Raw genomic sequence first — 23,387 nt, forward strand, 5'->3', positions numbered from 1 at the left:
AAAATCCTTTAAAAGGGGAAAGTTCATTTCACGTCTTCCTGTGGCACCGCCATGGGGTAAGCAGAAATTCAAACTAGCAACTGACCCGGAGATTACTCCTGCTTCCCTTCCCGGCTGGCAATCGCGGCTTGAGGCAAAGCAACACCCAACATCACACGTGCATTTTCTGTGCGCCCTCCCCTACTCACTCCAGAGAAACCGGACAAACGCACGATTGCATATTTGAGAAAAGTAAAGCTACTTGGCTGTTCAAACTGCATCGAAGAAGGCATTCTCTACAGAAGTTTCTTAGTCATGGCTCATCCTGGGAATCAGCCGGAGTAAGATTACATACGCAGCCCTTTGGTATGATACCCAGAGAGTTACGACCTCCAAGGGAGGAGCTGAGAACCTGCACGTTTTGCAGACACTGCCAGGAAGCCTTATGGATTATGCAGGTTTCTCGTAAACACTATTCTAAGAGATATGTCCAAAGGGCTGGGGGGAAACATCTCACAAAGGAATTCTATGAACATTTCTGAATGCAAATAACAGTTTCTTCCTGGTCCCCTCACTACCACAGCCCCCTAATTGTTCTTGCTCTAGACCTACCTGCTTCCGAACTCCATCATTCTTCATACCACTGCCAGAGTGAATGTTCTAGAATGCACTGGTTATCAGAGCTCCAATCAAAACCTACCACAACCATGGTTTCCTCCAGGGAAGAGAGCTAGATGTGTTCCCAGGGAAGGACTTAGCTAGGTGTTACTGCCAATATTATATTACTTGGAGGCAGCAGTGGGCTCATATATGTACATTTTTTATTTATAGAAATAAATTAGCAAATAAAGAGAGACATAACTGTACCAATTATAGTAATATCAATACAATTCTATGCCCTAAGAATAAAATTAAATACATGTTTTTAAAGTAAAGAAACAGAGTATGTCAATATTTCTGGGTACTCAGAGTATGTTTTTAAAAATTCTTTTTTTGGGGGGGGCGCCTGGGTGGCTCAGTGGGTTAAGCCTCCGCCTTCTGCTCGGGTCATGATCTCAGGGTCCTGGGATCCAGCCCTGCATGGGACTCTCTGCTCAGCGGGGAGCCTGCTTCCTCGTCCCTCTCCACCTGCCTCTCCGCCTGCTTGTGATCTGTCAAATAAATAAATAAAAACTTAAAAAATAAATAAATAAGGGGCACTTGGGTGGCTCAGTGGGTTAAAGCCTCTGCCTTCGGCTCAGGTCATGATCCCAGGGTCCTGGGATTGGGCCCCGCATCAGGCTCTCTGCTAGGCGGGGAGCCTGCTTCCCCCTCTATCTCTCTGCCTACTTGTGATCTGTCAAATAAATAAATAAAATATTTTTTTAAAAAATAGATAAATAAAAATAAAAAATAAAAATTATTTTTAGGGACACCTGGATGGCTCAGTCAGTTAAGCATCTGCCTTCAGCTCAGGTCATGAAGTCAGGGTCCTGGGATCGAGCCCCACATCAGGCTCCTTGCTCGGCAGAGAGCCTGCTTATCCCTCTGCCCGACGCTCCCTGTTTGTGCTAATAAAGAAATAAAATCTTTGTAATTTCTTTTTCTCTGCATTTTATAATTACTCCTTTGTGAATCACATAACTTAATAAATATTTCAAAATTTAAAAGAAGAGCCATTGCCCATCCTCACCGTGGCCTACAGGATGAAGGCAAAGTGTTCTCCTGACATCGCACAGGTCTCCGCATAAGCCCGTCCCGCCTCTCCTTCTTAGCCTTCTTCCCCACCATTAGTCCCCTTGAAACTCACCCTTGAAGAATTCTGCATCTCTTGCATTTTCCTTGAATACTCTTTGGCCTCTGTTCCCTGTGCTCACCCCAGTCTCCCTTCCCCATTCACCCAGCGCATTGGCCAGGTTAATGCCAGGTAAGGCTCAGCTAACAAAATCCCAGGAGATGAACCCGACACAGGTTTATTTTGCATTCACTCTATGTAAAGACGCTTCCAGGTTCTCCTCCAAAGACCCAGGTAGTAAATATCTTAGGCTTCATGAGCAACATAAGATTTCTGCTGCATATTTTTCTTCTTTGTTTTGTTCATTTATTGTTTTTTGGGTGGGTTGTGGGTTTTTTTGTACAATCTTTTAAAAAACATACAAACCATTCTTACACTCATAGGCCATCCAAAAACAGGCCACTGGCCGTTTGCTGACCTCTACTCTCTCTGACCATTGCCAGATACGTGCAGATAGCGCAGAATTACTCATGAAGTCATTCACACTGGGTTCATGAGACCGTCGTATCTTGCCCATTTCTTATCATTAGACAGGACAGCAGACGAAAAGCGAGGGTCTCATTCAAGAAATGAAATGCCCCACTCTGCAAATGACACCCTGTGACTTCTCGCAAATAACTGCCCCAAATTCATCCTTCGGTGGGGCATTTCGACCATAGTGGGGCAGAAAGTACAACACTACCAAGTGATCATGACTTGGTCAAAATGACGACTCTGCTCAGCTCCGAGTCAGCTGCCCTGGGAAGCCTTTTCTGACACCCTAGTTCCCCAGCCAGATGAGTTACCCTCCCCCTATAATCTCACAGAAACTTGAGCATCCCTGGGCTGTGCCTGCCCCTACCAGATCCTGAACTTCCTCCGGTTGGCATCTCCGTATGCCCACTGCAGAGCACAGGGCTACCTCCCAGGGATGCCTGAAGCCTGTTGCCTCCACAAAAAAATGAATGTGACGGACTGTGGGAGTGAACGCTTGCCTCTGCATTTCCCTGAAGGCTTCTGAATTGAGCGGCGTCAACCTTCCTGAGGCCGGCTGGTTCAACCACACCCATCTCCTCTCATGATAAATTTCTTGTTTTGGTTACACGGTTATTTTCTGTATTAATTAAGTTCATTTCTTCTTATAATTGTTTTCTCCTATCACTGCTTTGCAGAGAGCTGGTCCTTGAGGCCACAGAGCGCTCTGACCTTATGTGGCTTAGTTTTGTTCTCGGCTCACAGGTCAGAGGGCAGGCACAGAGAGGCACAGTGATTTTCCTAAGTTACACAGCCAATTAGAGGTCCAGCTAAAAGTTATGGTTTGGTTTAAACAACGAACATACCAGATTGAACATATAGCTTCAGCTAAGTTCACCAACAGTTTATTTATATCCCTTGGAGGGGCAGAAAGCATAATACATGTTCGTCAACTGTAAGTCTATTGTACTATATCAGGGTTTAGCTTGTAGTACCCATGCATTGATCTCTGAGAAAAATATGAAATGCAAGCCACACGGACTGTTTATTAACACTGTGCTTTTCCATATGGATTCTACTCACCTCTCTACCACCTTTCCTCATCTGCAGATCTTTCGGAACCCTGAGAATACTGAAGGCAACGTGCCCCAAAGGTTTTATCATCACACCTTAATGCCTGTTAGGAGAACAACACCTACATGCATTTTCGCTACCCAACGGCGTAAAACAAATCTGAATTCAATTTCACACGCAGCATGTGCACGGCTCTGTGGTTGGAACTAAATGTACAATCACGGAGTGGGCAAAACAGCATTCGGAATGAGCGATAGTGTAACCCTCCACCAAAACAGAGTTAAGCCCCTTAATGTTTATCAGTTAGCAATCCTGATGCCCCCTGTCCCCACTAAAATGTATCCTGATCTGCAATTTTCCTTTTCTTGCCATCTCCTGGATACAGTGAGGTCCTCATAAACATCCCCTCTGATGGCTAGCCTTGACAAATGCCTAGAAGCACCAGGGCAAAGAGAATACAGATAAGCATTTCCCACCACATCTCAGATCACCAACAGAACACCTCCAGAACACGGTCCTACAGAAACTGGCAAAGTTCGGGTTATTTTCAATCTGAAAATAACTTAAAAATAAAAGAAAAAGGGAAAGAATAAGAAAATATGTAAACTCTTTATTAAGATGGAGAAATGGCTCATCGTGCCCTCCAACTCTTGCTCGGTGCATAATAGACCACCCGAGACAATGCACCTCAGCCAGGCGAAAGTGTGCTAGAAAACTGAAGTAAACACACACACAAAACAAATTACAGGCTCAGGTCCTGCCAGGCACAAAACAAGAATCAGTCCTTAATAGGAATCTTGCCGCTACTTCCTTTTTCCCCAAGCCTTATAATTAAATGTTACAAAGTGTATCTAGAAGAATAAACCTAGGTTCCCCCTCCCCCCAAACAAGAAAAGGTTAAGCTTTTAATTACAGGCCCTCAAACTATCATTTTGTGCAATTAGCAATTAACTCTAATCGTTGATGAGTGAAGGCAGGGCTGGGCTGGCAATCTCCCTCCTCCCAGCCTGGGTTATTTCAGTCCCGTTCTAGCCCAGAGAACAAGCCACACACTCACACACACACACTCTCTCATTGAAAAACACATTCAATTTTTAGCGAAAACGGCATCTCAAAAAAAAAAAAAAAAGAAAAAGAAAACGGCATCTCGGCGTGCGACTGAGACAGGCACCCCGAACCCCACCTCGGAGCAGCCCAAAGGTCTCGAGCCCGTCAGCTCCATCACTTTGAGGTGGAGGGAGGAGGCCTGAGGAAGCCGCTACCTACCAGCCTCACAGTACCAGCCTGCCTTTGGGGCGCAGGAGAGGGTAGCAGAGAGGGAGAGAGAGAGATGCCTGCTGCCTTTGGAAGCCGCGGGTCCCCCGGCCGCCGGCCCCGTTAGCGGACAGGCGGTGGCAAGAGCAGCGCGAGTTGCATCAGCGCTAACCGCTGCTGCCGCTGCATTCGCGGCCGGCGGCCGGGAGGGTACAGTGAGGACTGTAGGGAGCGCACAGCTGCTGCGGCGGCAGGTTCCCGAGATCAGGAAATTAGGGCAGGCACCGGGGATTGGAGGCGAGGGCGGCGCGCGAGCCAACCAGCGGCCGCCCCGGGCCCCCGTGAGCCCCGGGCGGACGCGCGGAGCAGCCGGGCCCCAGGAGCAGCCCGGGTGGCAGCGGCGGCCGCGGCCACTCACGCACGCACACACCCTCCCGCACCCCCGCGCAGGCACCTGGCTGCCCAGAGCTCACAAGAGCAGCGCGTCGGGGGGCAAAGGAGGGCTGAAGCCGCCGCTCCCCCCACCCCCCCCCACCCGTCGCTGACCACTCCCCCTCCTGCCCCCTCCTCGCCGCTCACCCCGCGCTCCTGCAGCCGCCGGTGTGGGTGCTCCGCGGCCGGCTCCGCTCTCTTCTGCCTTCTCCTCCGCTCTCGGCTCCCCACCCCCTCTCCCTCCCTCCCCTCCCCTTCCCTCCCCTCCTCTGCAGCGCCTGCATTATTTTCTGCCGGCAGGCTCCGCTTGCAGAGCTGCTGCGGCCCGGGGAGGTGGGTGGGTGGGTGGGTTGGCTGGTGGGGAGGAGATTGTGCAAGTTGTAGGGGAGGGGGTGCCCTCTTCTTCCCTGCTCCCTTTCCCCCTTTCCTAACTCCTTCCCCTCCTCCTCCCCCTCCCCCCCTCCCCGCCCCCACCTCCTTCCTCCTTTGCGAAGGGCTGGTAACTTGTTGTGCGGAGCTAGCGAGCGGCGGCGGCGGCACCATCCAGGCGGGCACCATGGGCACGTCCGCGCGCTGGGCGCTCTGGCTGCTGCTCGCGCTGTGCTGGGCGCCCCGGGAAAGCCGCGCCACCGGAGCGGGTGAGTGAGGACGCGCCCCTCCGCCGGCTGCCCGGACCCAGCCGGGGCGCCAGGGGGCCCCGAGACGCGGGTCTCCTTTTGCCCACCCCCCTCCTAGGAGGCGCCTCTCCGCTCTGCTCGCCTTCTTTCCCTCCCAACCCTGGTGGCGCCTCTGAGCTGACTGTCAGCGCCGCGGCCACGGGGAGCCGGGCTTGGGGGACAGCGGGATTTGGGGTGTCCTAAAGCCTCGCCTGAACTAGTCTTCATTCCCTTACACTCTGTCCCCCAAAGCCACTGTTTTGCCCCGTTTTTCACCCCGCTTGGCCGGGGCTGGGCAATGTGGGCTTCTGAGCCTCTGAACAATGGTTCTGTCTGCTCTGCCAGGCGGAGTGTTAGGAAGGAGGCAGAGGGCCGGGTCGGGCCGAGCGGGGCGCGGGAGCCCGGGGCACGCTCCTGGGACTCGAGGGAAGGTGGGAGTGTTTGGCGGACGAGGGGGGGCGCCCCCGGGGACGCGGGGCGCCGGGTGCGGGTCCCGGCGGCGAGTCCCGGGTGACGGTGAGCGGGCGCACGTTCGATGGGCGGCAGCCGGGAGGCTCCAGGGAGCCACTTCAAGTGCGCAGCCTGCGCACCCGGACTGCGACTCCCCGGGCGCCGGTGGTCTCTCTGGAGTAGGGGTTAGAGGACGAGTGCGGTCTCAAACAGGACTCCCCGCTGGGTGTTTCGCCTCTTCTGCCCGCTCCCCCCCCCCGCCCCCCTCGCGCCGTGTTTGTAAACCTCTCGGGTCTCCAGTGTAGCTGAGCGGGGGGGGAGGGGAGCGCGAGGAAGTCTTAATCAGGTTAGTTTGCTGATCTTCGTTCCCGGTGAGATTTCCTCGAGGAATTGAGTCCTAATCTAGTGACTGTGTAATTAGCCTTCATTCCAAACAATAGATCAAAGGGAGTAGCGCGAGAGAGCTGGTGTGTGGCGCTGGGGACTACTGCCGAGTGCCCCGGGTCTGCCGCACTGGGCCCGGGGGCCCCGTCCTCGGCCACTCTCCCAGTTGGAGCCGCACAACTTTCCTGGGCAGAGGACAGGAAGCCCTTCTGACGGATTCGGTCAGAGTCCCGGCGCGTCCCTGAAGTGATCTTGACAGGACGCGCTGGGCCCTGCTGGCCAGCTCCGGGGAAGTGGACAGAAAGCTGCCCCCGATCCGAGCACCCACTCCAGAGTCCTAGCTCCTACCGCCCGGTGGCTCCGGAGGCCCGCCTGCCTGCAGTCACGTGGCTCCTGAAGTGAGCCAACTTTAAAGTGTGCGGTCAAGCAGTCTCAGGCCATACCTGGGGGTCTGAAGCCTCCCAGTGCCCCCCCTGCCCTTTGGCTCAGACTCTCCCCAGCGAGCGTGTGAAGCTGGGAAGGGCTTTTCTGCCCTTTGCGATTGGCTGGCCGCCCGATCACGTTTGGGTCGGTCACATGGCTCCGCGAACTCAGCACATAGCAGCCTGAGAAGTGTGATCAGTGAGGGAACTTGTAACACACCGGACAGGCTCCCTCGCACTGTTCTCCCAAAAGCCTTCCCTGACCTGGACTCCTGGAAAAAGGCGAGTCGTGGAGACAGCCTCTGATGGGTAACAAACCTCAGAGCCTGGAAAAGGCCTGCCTACAAGAATTTTCAGACTGGAACATTAATCATTAATGGATGAGCAATACTAACTTATTAAACTAAACGATTTCTCAGAATAGTACCATGACTTGTATTATACTTTTCATAACATTTCAAAAGACTAAGGTATACCAGAAACTCTTGATAACCAACCTTCCTGGAGGTGAGAGAAAGGGTTTTTTGCTGCATGTTTTCTTTTAATGTAACATGTAATAACTTTCCCTTGGAGGTTAACTTTATTCTATAGAACGCTGCGAATGCCCTTGTACTGCTGAAATGAGTTAGTTGGCCTTGTATGAGGTAGGTGAGGGTCCCTTCGACTCCCCTGTGTCACATGTGAAATGTGACATGCTTGTGAATAGTGAGAAACAAAAGCCCATGCAAGACATAAATTGTCAAAAGAAAGGGAGCACATCATTTTCCCACCAGATTGAATCTGGGACTGGCTGAGGAGGTACTGATCTTACACCAACCCAGACTGACTCCTCTCTGAAGTTCAAAGCCCCAGGGTGTGTGAGTTGACCTTTTGATCCTGGTTTTGTATACATCCCTTCTTCCCACTCCACTTCAAAATCCCCCCCCCCCCCCCCTGCCAAATATGCTCATGGTACTGGTCTAAAATACTCTAGGATGGGGCAGGAATGTTCTCAGATTCTGACCAAAAACTTCAACCAGGCTAACAAGACAAGCTGAAATTCAGGAGTGGAGTTGCACTCCTGCTTGCAAATCCTTGGGGATTCTAGTACATTTCTAGCACATTTCCTCCAGCCTAAGGTAGTCAAGATTAGGATGTGGGCTACCACATACTCATTAAAGCCAGAGCCTAGAAGAACCAAGGTTTGAGGAGGGCTGTTCAGAAATGGTTAGCAACTAGCAAAAGAAGGGGCGCCTGGGTGGCTCAGTGGGTTAAAGCCTCTGCCTTCAGCTCAGGTCATGATCTCAGGGTCCTGGGATCGATTCAGCTCAGGTCATGATCTCAGGATCCTGGGATCGAGCCCCACAGCGGGCTCTCTGCTTGGCAGGGAGCCTGCTTCCTTCTCTCTCTCTGCCTGCCTCTCTGCCTACTTGTGATCTCTGTCTGTCAAATAAATAAATAAAATCTTAAAAGAAAAGAAAAGAAATGGCTAGCAACTAGCTGAAGAGGAGACAGAAACTTCTCTGACTGTGGGGAAAGTTTCGTGAAGCTAGCAGTACTAGCCAGCTTAACCCAGAGGGAGAAGAGAAAATAAACTTAACTTCCACCCCCTTGCAGCAAGGGAAACTGTGACAGTGATCCTAATCCTCATTCAGACCAAAGAACAAGCATGGGAACCCAAATTATTTAAAGGAGGATCACCAGGCAAGTGACAGCTTCCTGAAGTCTGAGTGCACCTCCCTCCCGTGAATGGGCCTGTTGCTCCTTTCACATGACATTTAGCTAGAATGTCCATCCTGTGTTGTTTTGATTCTCGGCTTTTACTGCTTGTGTCCCCAGATTTCTCGTGCGTGTATAAAGGCCAGGTTCGGCAGTGCAGCCCAGGATTGCAACTGTGCCATGATCAATTGCATGCTGAAGCACTTAGCATTTCTAGCAGGGTTAATTATGGCAGTCTCCATGCTTCAAAGAAGTGAGGCCCTGATTTAAGTGTTTCTGCCTTTTATAAAGTTGAATAACCATAAATTCGATTTCACTTGAGCAGTTTTACTACCATTTTAGAAGGGATGAAAAGTAGCTCCAAGCCCCTTCGATTCCGGAATTATCAACCTGGTAACTTCACAAGAACTCCCAGAGTAGAACATGGCCATAATCAAGGGAACAGGGAGCCCCCAGACACATGGCGTTGGGTTTCCATCCAAAGGCCGAAAGACTCAGAGCACAGCATACACGTACAGATAACTCATGTTAAATACCTAGACTGTTTTCTATTTCTTACAGGATGTGAGTGATGCTGTCCTTTTTGGTAGAAGGAAGAATGATCAAGGATAGGCAGTCACCTCTTTGACCTTAAGTCACAGTTAAATTTACTTTGGATCCTGACTGTTCTTTGGAAAGCTACCTTCCCATTCTAGCCTATGAGAAACCAAATGCCTCCAAGGGCTATGATAAGGTCTGCAATGATGTTTATGATAAATGTACCTGCCTTAGGAGAGCATCTCAGGGTGGGCTGCTCTCCAGATGATTAACTGATAGACTCAAAATTGCTTACTATGTTCCCTTCTCCTCTACGTCCATCTCAGAAGAATTCTTAGGGCACAACACGGACAGTACTTCCAAGACAAAGGGTCCAAACGTACCTTCTGCACAGGTGATGGGCAGGATGTACCTGTTGAACAGAAGCAGCCAGGGACAATTTTTTGTGCCCAGCTAAAGAATTTTTAGCTAGCAGATTTGAGGACTGACAGCTTTTTAGCTTTCAGGCTCAGTGTGACTTACCTCTATCAGAATCCTGCTTGATAATTTCACTCTGCATTTTTCAGTTAGAATCAGTGTCTCTTTGCTAAGCTCTTCTGTTGGCTTAGCAATAAAAACTCTAAGCCTGGTTAATACCACCTGGTTAGACACACTAGCCATGCTGCAGGAACTAAAGCAGATGGCAGGGGATACCGTAAAGTTAGCATACTTCTCCCTTCATGTGATGTGTCCTAGGAAAGCTTGGGCCTGCTGGTTATTCAGGGGCTCTAAGTTAAGCAAGAGCATGCATGCCTCCCAGGTGCCATGAGATTAAGGACAGAGATTATGCAAAAAATAAAAGTGGGGGGGGGAGCTTAATGTTTGCTTGGAGAGCCTTGGATGACTTTAAATTTTAGAAATGCTTCAGAGCCAGTGGAGAAGGGGAAGGCTATGCACACTCTTGCATTAAGAAGTAACTTTGGGGGCACCTGGGTGGCTCAGTGGGTTAAGTCTCCGCCTTCCGCTCAGGTCATGATCTCAGGGTCCTGGGATCGAGCCCCACATTGGACTCTCTGCTCAGCAGGGAGTCTGCTTCCCTATCTCTCTGCCTACTTGTGCTCTCTGTCAATTAAAAAAAAAAAAAAGAAGTAACTTTGGAGGCAGAAACTTTAAGAAACTGGCTGGAGTGGTTGATCTTGCCACCAACTTGGGTTCTGGGTTGGCCCTACTGGCTAGGAGCCTTTATGTATACAGATGTGGTTCGTGGGGCTTGCAATTTGCCAAGCAAGAGAGATGATAAAACCTCAGTTGATAGATAACATTTGCAAACTACTTCACCTGTTAGATCTCAATTCTTTTCCCCCCAAACACTGGGTTAGCGCGGTTCCTATTTTATAGACTGCCTCTAATCTTTCCTTTTCTAAAGAAGCCTTCCCAAGATCTCGGTTATTAACTGATCTGTAGGTTCACGAAGTAGGTGGTAGATTGACGCCGACATTCCTCATATTCTGCTTAAAACACTTGACATCCATCTGCGGAGCACCTACCGTGCGCCATTTGGCACCAGCAGGCATGGCGGTGGGCGTGGACACAGTGACTAGGGAGTTGGTCCTTTCTTTCATGGCATTTGGTCTAGTGGGGAAGTCAAATCAGGAAATCAGTGCTCCAACTACAGCCTGGTGCAGAAGCTCTGGAGAGGAGTGAGCAGACCCAACATTGAAGCCTTAATCATAAAATCACAAAAGAGGCATCAAAGATAGCAGGTGAAGGTTGCTGGAGTTCCCACCTGCTCCCTCTGTTACACAAGACGATGTTTCCCAGTTGTCACCAAGAACATAGACTCTAATGCGACAAAGCTAGGTACGCTTCCATCTCCTCAGATGACCTTACGAAAGTGATCGGATTGGAGCAGGAACGGGTTGCGGCCAACATTCCCAAAGAGCATGAAAGCGTGTCCCAAGTGAAATCCAATTCCCACGTATCAGATTTACGACACTACCAGTTAGCTGCCACTACTGTTCCCTGCGTCCCGGAAGCTCGGTCCTCACAGGAAAATGAGGCTGGCACGCCCACACTAACACACTCGCTCTGACAGAGCAATACGGGAAAGCACACGGGTTTTAAATGACCAAGTGCCATAAGGATAATGCACTTCTGTGGGCACAGGGAACTGGACTCTGTAACGCAGAGTCTTCCAGAGTATTCTAGCTGGTCAGACAACAGGTCACAAGCTTCAGGTTCAGAAAAGCTGGAAAGAATGCTTCAGAAAAAGCCTAAAATTCAAACCAGCTTTATTAGTGAATTAGTAAATCAGCTGAGCCATCCAGGAACACTCATGAGCGCCCTAAGACTCTTGAGACATCAGGAACCTGGTCCCAAGCTACAAAGATACATTCTAGGCCCTTCCTTAGGGGGGATCCCCATGTGTAGAAACAGAAACGGGCAGATAGGGCAAGCGTCTCCGGACATGGCTGCTGTGTGACCAGCGGGAAGGAGCCAGACCACACTGGTGGGGCAAGAAAAGACTGGAGGGCCTCCTTCAAGGGGAGACCTTGGTGCCCACTCCAGTAGAGAAGTACACAGCAGGGACAGGAGCAAACCAAGACCAAGCAAGAGTGAGCGCACAGGCCTGGGGATCCCTGGGTGTACTCGGAGCGGAAAGCTGGTGGGCACCAATTGGGAAAAGTTGGGGGAAGGGGGAAGTAGGTGGGGAACTGAACTCAGCCCTGGGGCCAGGGAGAAGCCAAGACGTGATCCCATCCTGGGCCCTTCAAGCCACTCTAGGTTGCTTGAATCGCCATCTTGATATGGGACCAAGGGTTTAGAGGAAGTGATGGAGCCCCTCAAGGATAGGGGCTTCTGGCAAAGAGAAACATCTTTTAGAAGAACCTCTTCACTGTGCATGCCTGTTAAGACATCTAGATTTTACCTACCTAATGGGTACAGATGTTTCGCCTCACACTGTCACCATAACGTCTGTTGCAAGTGTGGCATTTACGCCCCATGCCCATCCGGCGATGGGCGTGTGGCTTATGGGGCCAGGATGACATATTCCAACCCTGAAATTGACCCAGTCATTTCCATGGTGGGCTGGATCGTAGCCTCTTCTCCTTCAGGCAGTGGTTTCAAAGTATGGTCGGAACCAGCAGCGGTCAGTACCATCTGGGAGTACAGGAAGGCAAGCTTGGGCCCCACTCTGCTCCTGCTGAACCTGAAATTCTGGGAGGAGGGGCCCAGCACAGGTTCTAACAAGCCCTGTGGGGACTCGGGTGCAAATGAGAACAGGAGCGCCCCCGACCCAGCACTAGCCGTCTACCACCCACAGGAACGAATAACTTGCCAATATGCTCCGACTTGACCAATGTTCCCTAGACTAGAAAGCCAAGCCCTGGCGTCCTTCTAGGAAAAACCCTGCTGAGGACACTCGAGTAGCTTTTTTTTTTTTTTTTCCCTTATGAAAATGGGGCAGGGAGGAAATGCTGCCTTGTCTTTCAATAGTAAGACTGTGTTAGGATAGTATCATCTTGGCAGATGAAACGGCCTAATTCTGGATCGATTTAAACAGACTCTACTACCCAAATTACCAAAAGCAGAAGTGACAGAATATTCTAGCAGGAAGTTGTCCTGAGTTCGAGGTGCTCTAGGCTGTGTGCATGCTCAGTGCCGAGGCTTCTGGAACCAGACTGCCCAGCGTTCAATTTCGCTTTCTGCGCAGGCTGATCTCGGGGAAGAACCACTCTACCCCTGTCCATACTCCTCTTTCCCGATACATTAAAGGCAGAGTCGTAGCGCTCAGAGTGTAGAATTTAGAATTTAGACAAATTGAAAGTCTTAGAGGCGTGTTTGGCCAACAATTTTAAGAACTTGTTTACCCAGGGTTCTTAAGATCATCTCACCGATGTGCGTGGAGAAACTGACAAGTGAACGGTTAAGATTCACTTCTTTCAGCGAATCAGAAGGATGAACCGAAGTGTTTAACAGCTTCTAGCTGGTTCTTCCAAGTGCTTTAGAGGCTTACGTGAAGGCCAGAGCACAGCCTTTGTGCCTGACCGCCGGGGCCGTCTTCCTTCCTCCCTCTCACTCACTAACCTCTCCAGAGAGAAAACCACTCTGCTGACTCGCAAGTCTGCTTGTCCTGAAGTGAGTTTTAGCCTATGAATAGAAAGATTGGCATGAAAGTAGCAGCAGTAGTGAGCCTGACTAAAAATAAATGCCCTTGGCGGCCCCGAAGTGGCAAACCAAGTGGACTGAAGAAATTCCTCTAGATAACAGCCTTGTGATCCGGCAAGGAGGAGAGGGAGAGCCGTCGGACTCCTTGGGCCTGCTGGTCCCCGTGGAGCGGCAGCCGGAGCCTCTGGGTGCAAGTTCAAGTTCAGGTCTGCGCCTGATACCCAGAACCTCCCTGTAGTCTGGGCAGCTCCGAGCCCTCTAGGGAAATGCGTAGCCCACGTGGAAGGCTGGGTATTTACTAGAAGGTCTATGCAGTTCTCCACTGAAGCTTCCCTATTGCTCTTCCCTGTTAACCCTCTCAGGGACAGTCAGACAGTAGCAGACTGACTTCTCTATGCATGTAAACCCCCGAGTTTCTTGGAGCCGGTGACCTGCCAACATGGCTGGGTAGCAGCGCTCACTCCTTAAGTAAGCAAGGCTCCTGGGACAAGGCACCTTGACGTCAAAAGTGGCAGCATCTGATTCTCCCCGTGCAAGGGACAGAATTAGCAAGTTAGCCTCTGACACTCCTGGGCCTTCATTCATTACAAATGCAAACAGCTGTGACGAGGTACATGTGTGTCAAGGTGCCAGCGACATCCAACCCCCCCCCCCCCACACTGACCCAGAGGGGCAGGGATATTTGTTCTAAGTATTAGAGCTTAAAGAAAACCCAGATCGAGGCCAAGAGTTCGATTTCTTAAAGCGATAGAAAGAACCCTTTCCAAATGCTTACACAAAACCCTAGTATTGAAAAAGAAAGCCTTCCTGGTTGAAACAGGCAAAACACACAGGGTTCTCCACAGTCACGGTCTTTCTCCCCCAACTTCAACCACACTTTTGGTGCTAAGGCATTCCTATGGAACCCTGTGGCTTGGAGGAACCTGCTAAAAATCACATTTTCCCCACTGTTCACCTTTCTGAGCAGATAGGTCTGGGGATACCGGCTGCCTAGAGCTTCTACTTCTAGGGTCATTTTTTGAGGCATTGGTGGTTTAGCTTAGTCTAAGAATTAAAATCACCAGGGGAGGGGGCAGGTGTCTGGGTGACCCAGTCAGCTGAGCATTATCCCACTCTTGGTTTAGGCTTAGGTTGTCATCTCGGGGTCATGAGATCGAGCCCCACGTCAGGCTTCAAGCTCAGTGCAGAGTCTGCTTAGAACTCTCTCTCCCCCACCCTCTCCCCCCTCCTCCCTTCCTACCCTCTCTCTAAAATAAATAAGTCTTGGGGGAAAAAAAATCCACAAAAGCACCTCGGGGGGATATGATTTCAAGCTCAGCCTGTTCCCTTTATGAAAGGAGAATGCTGAACCTGAGATCTAACTGTCATGGATGAAAATAGACTTTGGGTCCACAACCCTGTAATCCCCCAAAGCTCTGGAAACCCAAAGCTTCTTAACTTGTTTGGTGTTGTCGGTCCTCCTGGAGGCTCTGTAAAACGGCATTCCCAGCTGAGCCCCCGCCGAGGTGTGAGGGAGAATCTCCCCGAACCTTGGACAGAAGACGCACAGCCCTGCAGTCTGGCTGAGGTTCCAGTACCGGGGGGGGGGGGGGGGGGTTCTGGCCACTTTGCAAGGCGGGGAGTTAACGGAACCACGAGCGCTTTCTGCCCGGGAGCAGTCTGTCATAACAGAGTACTTAGATAACAAGGAACTGAAGCACAGCCATCAGGCCTATAGTCTTTACTCATCTCTCTTTAAAGAGAGGGTCCTTTAGAAAGGCAGCCAGATAGCCCCTGTGACCCCCACCCGCTCATCTAATCAAGGAGAAGCAACATGCAGTATCCTTCTTCCCTTCTCCCCCGCACCGTTCTCCCTGGTAATGCAGAGCCCTGCGTGTGTCCTGGCGAAAACACAGCTTTAGGGTAACTGGGCAGAGGCTTTAGGACAATCAGGCCGAAGTGGCAGTATCTCAGATACGCAAAGGTAGAAATGTCTTACGGTATTTTGTCTTTTTGTCTTACGGTATTGGAATAAGCACCGAGAGCATGCTTGTCTCTCTGTCCTGAATCTGCTCAGTATTGACTTGGAAGCAATGCTTCTGGGATTTTAATATCATTGATTATTGCGCACAATTAGTTTGCTACAACTAGGTTCAGAGACCCTCTTGGAGGTGCTAGTGAGCCGAACGCCAGCCTTATTTTACCTGTGTGCCTGTATTTGATGGCAGGCTGGCTTGAGTGTCTAGGAAATCTGTAGCTTCCGAAGTCACTTTTAAGATCTTCAGTGCCTAACCCTGAAGGGGAAAACCATCATTTGACACCTAATTTTATGCCCCTGTCCAAGCCTGATTATGCTCCTACTTTTCTGATATCAGTATCTGAATTTCTGTCTCTTTTTCACTGAGCAAACTTTGGCACTGAAAACCTTTAAAAATAATTCAGAGCCAAAGATCCAGACGTAGTGAAAAGAAGGACCACATGCAGCCCAATGTTCATAGCAGCAATGCCACAGTCGCCAAACTGTGGAAGAGAGTAGCGATGCGCTTCAGCAGACGAATGGATGAAGATGATGTGGTCCACATACACAATGGAATATTACTCAGCCATCAGAAAAGATGAATATCCAACTTTTGAGTCAACATGGATGGGATTAGAGGAGATGATGCTGAGTGAAATAAGTCAAGCAGAGAGAGAGTCCATTATCATATGGTTTCATTTATATGTGGAACATAAGGAATAGCATAGAGGACATTAGGAGGAGGAAAGGAAAAGTGAGTTGGGGGGAATCAGAGGCGGAGATGAAGCATGAGAGACTATGGACTCTGGGAAACAAACTGAGGGTTTCAGAGGGGCAGGAGGTGGGGGGATGGGTGAGCCCAGTGATGGGTATTAAGGAGGGCACGGATTGCGTGGAGCGCTGGGTGTTACACGCAGACAATGAATCATGGAGCACTGCATCAAAAACTGATGATGTACTGTATGGTGACTACCATACACAATAAAAAAAAATAAACTTCAGAGCCTCCTAACGGCAGCCTGACTGTTCTCTCCAACTAGATTTCCATCGGTGTTGTCTGACGACAAATCGCTCGCTTGCTTCTTTTTAAATGAAGTGTTCTAAGTAGGTTCTTAGCACAGCCCTCAAAAGGTCAGGGGATAGAGAACTGAAGCCGGGGTCCTGCTGCAGCTTGCCCCAGCACTGAGAACACGGAGAAGCTCTTGGGATTACAGGGATGGGTGGGGGGAGGCAGCCGCTTCTCCTATTCAGTTGAACGGTATTAAAACCAGCCCCTGACATTTCCTGCCAACCTCTGTCCTCCTCAATCCCTGATATCTTAAGCCCAGTAAGATACTTGTGGAATGAACAAATGTATGAAACAGAGGTAAGAAATGCCACCGAAATCTACTGCTTTCTATCTGGGTCCCAGCTTCACTGGACTCTTGGGAGCAGAGTGGCACACACGGTTTAAGAAAACACTGCGTTCCCGAGAACACCACCACCCCCGTATGGCAACCCTGACTTGGACCGCATTCTCATCTCCTGGGAGTTAGCCACAAAGCATAGGCTGCCCCCGGAGAGCCGGGAGTAGCTGACAGTCGGGAGGCCAACGGGAGTGTTGTGTGCCCAGCACAAGAGTTCCAGCCCGTGCCTGTCACTGGCGCGTCTGCTCTTAAACCAGCTGCCGATGCTGGAAGGTGGCAGGAAGTCGGAAGGCTTTCTGCTTAGAAGGCCTCCCTCTGTCATCTGCAAGAGCTCTGGGGCACCCGAATATTTGCAGTCTATGTCTGTTAAGCAGCTAGACCCTTGCCTTGTCACTCAAAGAAATCACCCCCTCCAGACGGGCACACGTGCTCATGATAGGAAACACCCGAACGGTAGGTGTCCCGTGCCAGGCAAGAACAAAAAATGAAACTAAGTGCTCTGCTTACAAGGATTCGTTCATGCCACCCTGTGAATTAAACATCCATACATCGAGCATAGGAACGCGGAGAGTTAGAGGAACAGAATCCAGTCTGTGGCTCTCCCTCGCTTTTTTTCTCTTCCGTCGCTAAGAAGGGTCTCCCTTTACCTCTCAACTGTCCCTTCTTCATTTTTATCCCCAAGGCATTAGAAAAGCAAATCTTTTTCTAATTAGACCTCAAAATCGAAGACAAGGAGCCAAGAATTCTACCTCTATTCTGCCCCCTCCTTGTGGCCCCTTGTAAATCTCCCTCAGTTTGCCTATAATGGGAACCTCATCCATAACCATATAGAACGTGGCCAAGAAATGCTATGAAAGGATTCGGATTTGGCTGTATTATAGCTACACACATGAGTTCAACAAATGAGGGAAATGAGGCCACGGGCAGGTGAGTCCCACCCAACTCCCCATGGCCTCTGGGCCATTGAGGTGCCTTCTCTCTTGGTCTGGCTCCATTGGCCCAGAATCACTACTCCAGCCACCATGACCAGTTTTCAGGAGTCAGAAAGGAATGAAGGAAAATGGGCCCCCATCCCTTTGACAATATTTCCCAGAAGTTCTATCTTACCATTCCTATTTTTATTCCACTAGCCAGACCTTAGCCCCATCCCAGGCTGTGCCCCACTGCAGGAGAGGCTGGGAAATCTAGTCTTCTCCAGATGGCGTTTGCCCCGCTAAGAACTCAATTCCTGTCCATCACTGCCCCTGTGCCCACCCAGCCCTGGCGACTAGAATGTCCTACCCTGCTGAGTCTGCAGCTGTCCCTCCGAGAGGGACCGTATCCACGGGTTTTGGGTAACTTGCATCTCTAACTTCCCATGCTTGCTTCCCAGCTTAGCTAAGTGCTCCCTCTTGATTTTAGGAAGAAAAGCCAAATGTGAACCCTCCCAATTCCAGTGCACAAACGGCCGCTGTATTACGTTGCTGTGGAAATGCGACGGGGACGAAGACTGCGCTGACGGCAGTGACGAGAAGAACTGTGGTGAGTAAGGAGCCCAACAGCGTCCCGGGCCACCTCACGAGGGTGCGTGCACGTCACTGAACGTGATGCTCTTATCTTAGCTTCTCAAATGTATCGGGATTCTGAAAATAAGAGGCCGCTCGTAAGAACTGCTTTGAACCAGGGTCCGGAGAGTCTATACACCCTGGTCTAGAGCAGTCTGGTTTAGTGTTTGACACGGGACTACCAGCCTGAGTGTGGAATGTTGACCATCGAGTGCGGGTCCTTGGAAATGGCAGGACCTGGTTTATCGTAGTTCAGGCAGACATTCGGTATGGGAAGCTAGGAGAAGGGATGGGAGGACTAGAAGTAGAGACAGAAGCTTGCGTAGAACAGACTTTCTTTTTATAATTCTCAAGTAGCCCTGATCCCCCCTCCCAAAAGAAAGCATCTATTGTAGGCAGAGACTTTTTAAGTCATGAATAGTAAGAAATCCCCTTAGGTTTCAGCAGGTTCATAAACTCCTGACATAGAAACTCCAGGCCAGGACAGATCACAGATCAGATAAGGATTTTTTAAAAAGTCTCTGCCTATAATAGATGCTAATTCTAAAGCTTTAGACAGGGCGGAAGACAATCTTTCCCCAAGAGAATGGGGATAGACCGTCATGCCCACTGGTATGCACATACCCACAATGATCAAAAGACCATGGTGAGAGATGCCTTACGTTGAGCCACAACAGCTGAGAACTGCATGTCAACATGGCCTTTAGGTTCCCTTGAATACACGATGAAGGTTATTTTATATCCTTTTGTTCTATGGTGTAAAAATCCTGAAACAAGATTGTATGGATGTCAGTGACAACATGGTCATTTGCCATCTAAAGGATGTTATATAAAGATGTCCCCTCTACAGACTAGAAATACAGGAGAAAAATAGAAGGTAAATGTAGACAGCTCCAAGTGCCTTCTCGTTTCGCCCTTATCTGCTTCTTCGTGTGTCTACGAAAATGGCAGCGCGTCAGCATCATGGTACTTGTCTTATGCTGAGCAACATCATGGGTGCTCACAATGAGAAAACCCATTGTTCTTAGAAAGTAATTATTCTCCTCATGTTTCAGAAGCCTGCTTTGGCCATCTGACTACCTTAGTAGCAGCTAACCTGGGTCATCTTAGGGATCACCGCTGGCTCTTCCTAAAATAGTCTCCACATAAATAACTTCTAGACACATGGCAGAAGGGTTTGGAAGAGATAAGAGGGTAAATATATGTACTCGAAATCCCATGAAATGGGAAGAATTAAATATATTCTTGGCCAGCATTGGTCTCTGCCTCCTGGGTATGCAGGTAGAGAAGGAGAGTGGGAACATTGCTCAGGGAAGCTCTGCAAGTTTATTTTGAGATGTTCCTCCCTGGAAGGGAAAAGGGTGCACAGTTGCTTAAAACTCATAAAGCCGCTTAGTATTTTTCCTGTTCGCCGTCTTGATATTGAACTGGGCTATAGTTTCAGCAGAGCTGTTTCTGTCAAGCATGTCAACCAGCATTTTTAGTCAACTGCAGCTTAGAATTCACAGGTCATATGTTTCCATCAGCACCCTCCTCCCCAACTCAGTCTCTTACAAGCGCGAGGCTCGCCGGATTGATGAGTAACTAGACCCTCTGAGCGGGTAATTGGTAGACCTCTTCCCCCGTGGCACACCCACATTTCTATCCATCTCTTAAGGCCCAATTCAAACAGCCTTTCTTTAACCTCCCAGTCTGTGTTCAGAATGGAGAGATTGGAACTCTGGCAAGTGGCCGCTTAGGGAGACCCTCCCTGCGGTCTCTGACTACTTGGTGGGCAGGTGACCAAGCTGCCGAGATGGCTTAGGAGAGTCCGGATTGATGCCTGTCTTCCCGGCATACTTCTCAGTGTCCCCACTCCGCTGATTGCCCCAGTTTGGACAAGTTGCCTGGTCACCAGAATCAGAGGAGAAAAGGCCTGCCCTCGTTGGAATTAGTAGCAGAATTGATACCTTTCTCAGGTGATTTGTCCCTCTAGCCCTCATGTGGGGACACTGGCAGCCCCACAGCATCTTCTGTGACTTTTAGCTGATGTTACTCCGTCTCTTGGATTCTAAATGCGACCTCGTTTATACCCGGGTTTAAACGTTCTCCCTGGGTTGTACGGTAAGGAGCAACCCCTGTCTTACCATGACTTCCATATCTCCCAACTCTCTCAAATGACCATTTTGCTCCTCTGGAGAAAAACAAAAAACAAAAAAAAACACTAGATTTTTCTAGTGTCCGCCTGGATATTGGCAGTTTAGCGTGGCGGGCTCCATTCCGTTGTTGGAGTAAAACGTGTCAACAGGCAATTTCACCCCCAGTGGGGACATCAGCCCTCGGGTGCCTACGACTTTAACCGATGAACTTTCGTAGTGAAGAAGACGTGTGCCGAGTCCGACTTTGTGTGCAACAATGGCCAGTGCGTCCCCAGCCGGTGGCAGTGTGACGGGGATCCCGACTGTGAAGACGGCTCTGATGAAAACCCAGAACAGTGCCGTGAGTGATTTGCTTTGGACCGTAACTCTCCCAGGCTGTTTCGTGTTTTGTAGCTCTACGTCTTATTTCATCCAAAACTTGGTTGTAATTTCCCTTGGCCTGCCCTGATGTGTGGGCCAGTGGACTCCGAGGTCAGTTCAGTCATTAACAAGTTGATGAGTGTCTTTGAAAGAATAGTGTCCCTAGTCTAACAAGACTGACATTCTCTTGGGTAGCTTCTCTATTGAATGTTGAAGACCAAAGCCAGCCAATTTGATTAAGAACTCCTTGACTAGGTGCATAGATTTCAAATATTTGGTAATCATGACTCCAAGCAGATGGTACTCTGGTCCTGGAAGCTAAGTTGAGGTAGGAGGTTCCCCGCTTTGGGCCCAGGATAAGCTTTTAGATGTACAGCTTATGTTATACACACACACACACACACACACACACACACACACATATACACACATACGTACACGCACACACACACATATATATAGTCCATTACTGAAGGGGTAAGGTGGCTAGAAATAGGGTGACATCGTGATTTTTTAACAGACCTCTTACCTAAGGTTATTAAAGTAGGGTAAAGCTTATAGCTTATTCTTAAATAAGAAAAATGTTATAGGTATGCCACTGCATATCTGTGTCCTTAGGCAGATAGCCAGGAAAAGGTCTGTGACATCACAGAGGATGAGGATTTGGGACAGGTAAATTAGGATCCTTTGAATGTCATGGTGAAGAAAGTCTTGGAATTCATTTCGAAGCTGCCGAGAGCTGTTGAAACACGAAAAGTGCCAATCTCGTGGGAACCAGGTTTAGGTCTGAAATAAGGATGACAAAACTCAGTGGAGCAGAAAGGAAGATAAATGCATCAATTTCAGTTTTCGAGGCACGGAATCAGGGGAGCGATAAGAACACTGGTCACGGCAGGTCCAGTCACCCCCGGGGAAAGCGCGGTTGCCCAGAGACACGGCCCTGAGTTTTAGCGGAGGGTGACCCAGTGAGGTCAGGAACCAGGAGGGGGTCCCCGTTTCGGCAAAGCTCATGTAAGTCACCAGGAACCTTTAAAGGAATCTAGTCAGGAGGCTTCCCAGGTGTTAGGTCATCTAGCCTTTTGGGAAGTGGCCATTAGGTGACCTTATGTGGTATCTGACAGATAACAAACAAGCAAAAAAAGGTCAAGGAGCAGGCCCGCCAATAAGCCTAACTGTGCCAAATAAAACAGAAGCCAGAGCTAAGCACGCCACGGAACCTTGAAGGAGTAACGCGGTCGAGGCTCTCCGGGGTCCCGCCGGGCGGCACCAGCTGGCATGGCTTCCACTAGTAGGTCGCATCTCACCCCTTCGCCAGGCCACCGAGGGACAGGTGTGAGCCCGGGCAGGCAGCGCGGGAGCAGCTGTGTGGCACGGAGGCGTGGGGGAGGCTCTTTTGAGACTGTGTATCATCAACAGATATGAGAACATGCCGCATAAACGAAATCAGCTGTGGCGCCCGGTCCACTCAGTGTATCCCCGTGTCCTGGCGGTGTGATGGCGAAAATGACTGTGACAGTGGCGAAGACGAAGAGAACTGTGGTAAGAAGACTGGCGTCGAGTGGCTTATCCCCGAGACCCTTTTGCTCAAGGAGAAGGGTGGGCAGGGGGAGAAGCTCCCTCGAGTGTGAAGATGCGGTTCCGGTGACTCGCTTTTCGGTGACTTCGCTGTGCGCTCAGCTGCTTGGCCTTCGTTACTGCCCTAAAACTCTGGCAGGAGTGCCCCGGTGACTGGCTACTGCCTGCTCTGGCGTTCCTCCTAGGCAGATAGACGGGAGACGGTAAGTCGTTCAGGGCACTGCCACCCAGCATAGGTCAGTGAAGCCACAGCGGTGTGACGTCTGTGTCTGTTAGGACAGGGGGACCCAGGCCTTCCTCACATGGGCTCAGCACAGCCGCAAGGGGACTAGGGCCAGCAAGCTCACGCCGAGGTCTCAAGCGGGTCTGCTTCTTGGAATACATGACCTGAGTAGCCTACGAGGAACTTGCGCTTGCCTCCGAGCTAGATTCTCTTTGAGCCTCTCCAAAGGTTAACCTGGCCCCGAAGCGTTAGCTCTCATCTTGCCAGCGGAGACCCAGAGGAAACCCTGCCCAGCCGATGGTCCTTTCTGGTCTCTCCTCATAGCTCCTGCCTGTAAATACGAGCTCTGTTTCATAGGCTTTCATGTTTCTGTTCCTGGGAAATGTGTAATAAAGGGCCGCGCGTTCCAGGCAAGGCCCTGGGAATTATCTGGGTTGAACAAACATTGCTGTGAGCGCTCTTTCAAGCTACCGCCCTTTTATAGGGCTCCCAGAGCGAGAGCTCCCAGGGCGGACAAGCACGGGCCTCCCGCTGCAGCAGAGTACTAGCGAGCTGAGCATGCTTGTACTCCGAGCACCAGTCTCGTGAGAAGTCGACTTCCGACATCAATGCCACTGCACCTAGTCCAATGAGTTTCGGTTCGATCTTAGAATTGAGCTGCGTGTATTGGTAAGCCCCAGAGCTGCCAAGTGTCTCCCTCCTAAACCGAGACTTTGCTTCCCAAGAGAGTCGTGGTCTCTACCCGAATTACCAGCAAACTGTGACCTTGATTCATTCGGCAGGAATTTGAGTCCGAGTACAAACTGGCTGGTCTGCCTGGTTTATCATCATTCGCGTATCGGGCGGTGAGGACTGAGAGAGATTCCAGCCCAAGCAGTGACTT

The 23,387-nt window shown here is 50.2% G+C and overlaps 1 protein-coding gene across 3 annotated transcripts in view; it reads left to right on the top strand.

Moving 5' to 3' along the window:
- The first annotated feature begins 4,887 nt into the window (after positions 1-4,887).
- The window catches only part of VLDLR (very low density lipoprotein receptor), a 29,602-nt gene continuing 11,102 nt past the window's right edge, over positions 4,888-23,387 (top strand). Inside the window, exons 1-4 of one of the 3 annotated variants that reach the window (XM_046023197.1) lie at positions 4,888-5,604; positions 18,066-18,185; positions 20,564-20,686; positions 22,123-22,245. In XM_046023197.1, coding sequence (XP_045879153.1) covers positions 5,523-5,604; positions 18,066-18,185; positions 20,564-20,686; positions 22,123-22,245 — 448 coding nt within the window. In that variant the 5' untranslated portion in view covers positions 4,888-5,522. The remainder of the gene's footprint in view (positions 5,605-18,065; positions 18,186-20,563; positions 20,687-22,122; positions 22,246-23,387) is intronic. The other 2 variants (XM_046023195.1, XM_046023196.1) reach the window with 2 other exon arrangements.

Source organism: Meles meles, chromosome 11 (assembly GCF_922984935.1).
Source record: "Meles meles chromosome 11, mMelMel3.1 paternal haplotype, whole genome shotgun sequence".
In the NCBI taxonomy this organism is placed as follows: domain Eukaryota; kingdom Metazoa; phylum Chordata; class Mammalia; order Carnivora; family Mustelidae; genus Meles; species Meles meles.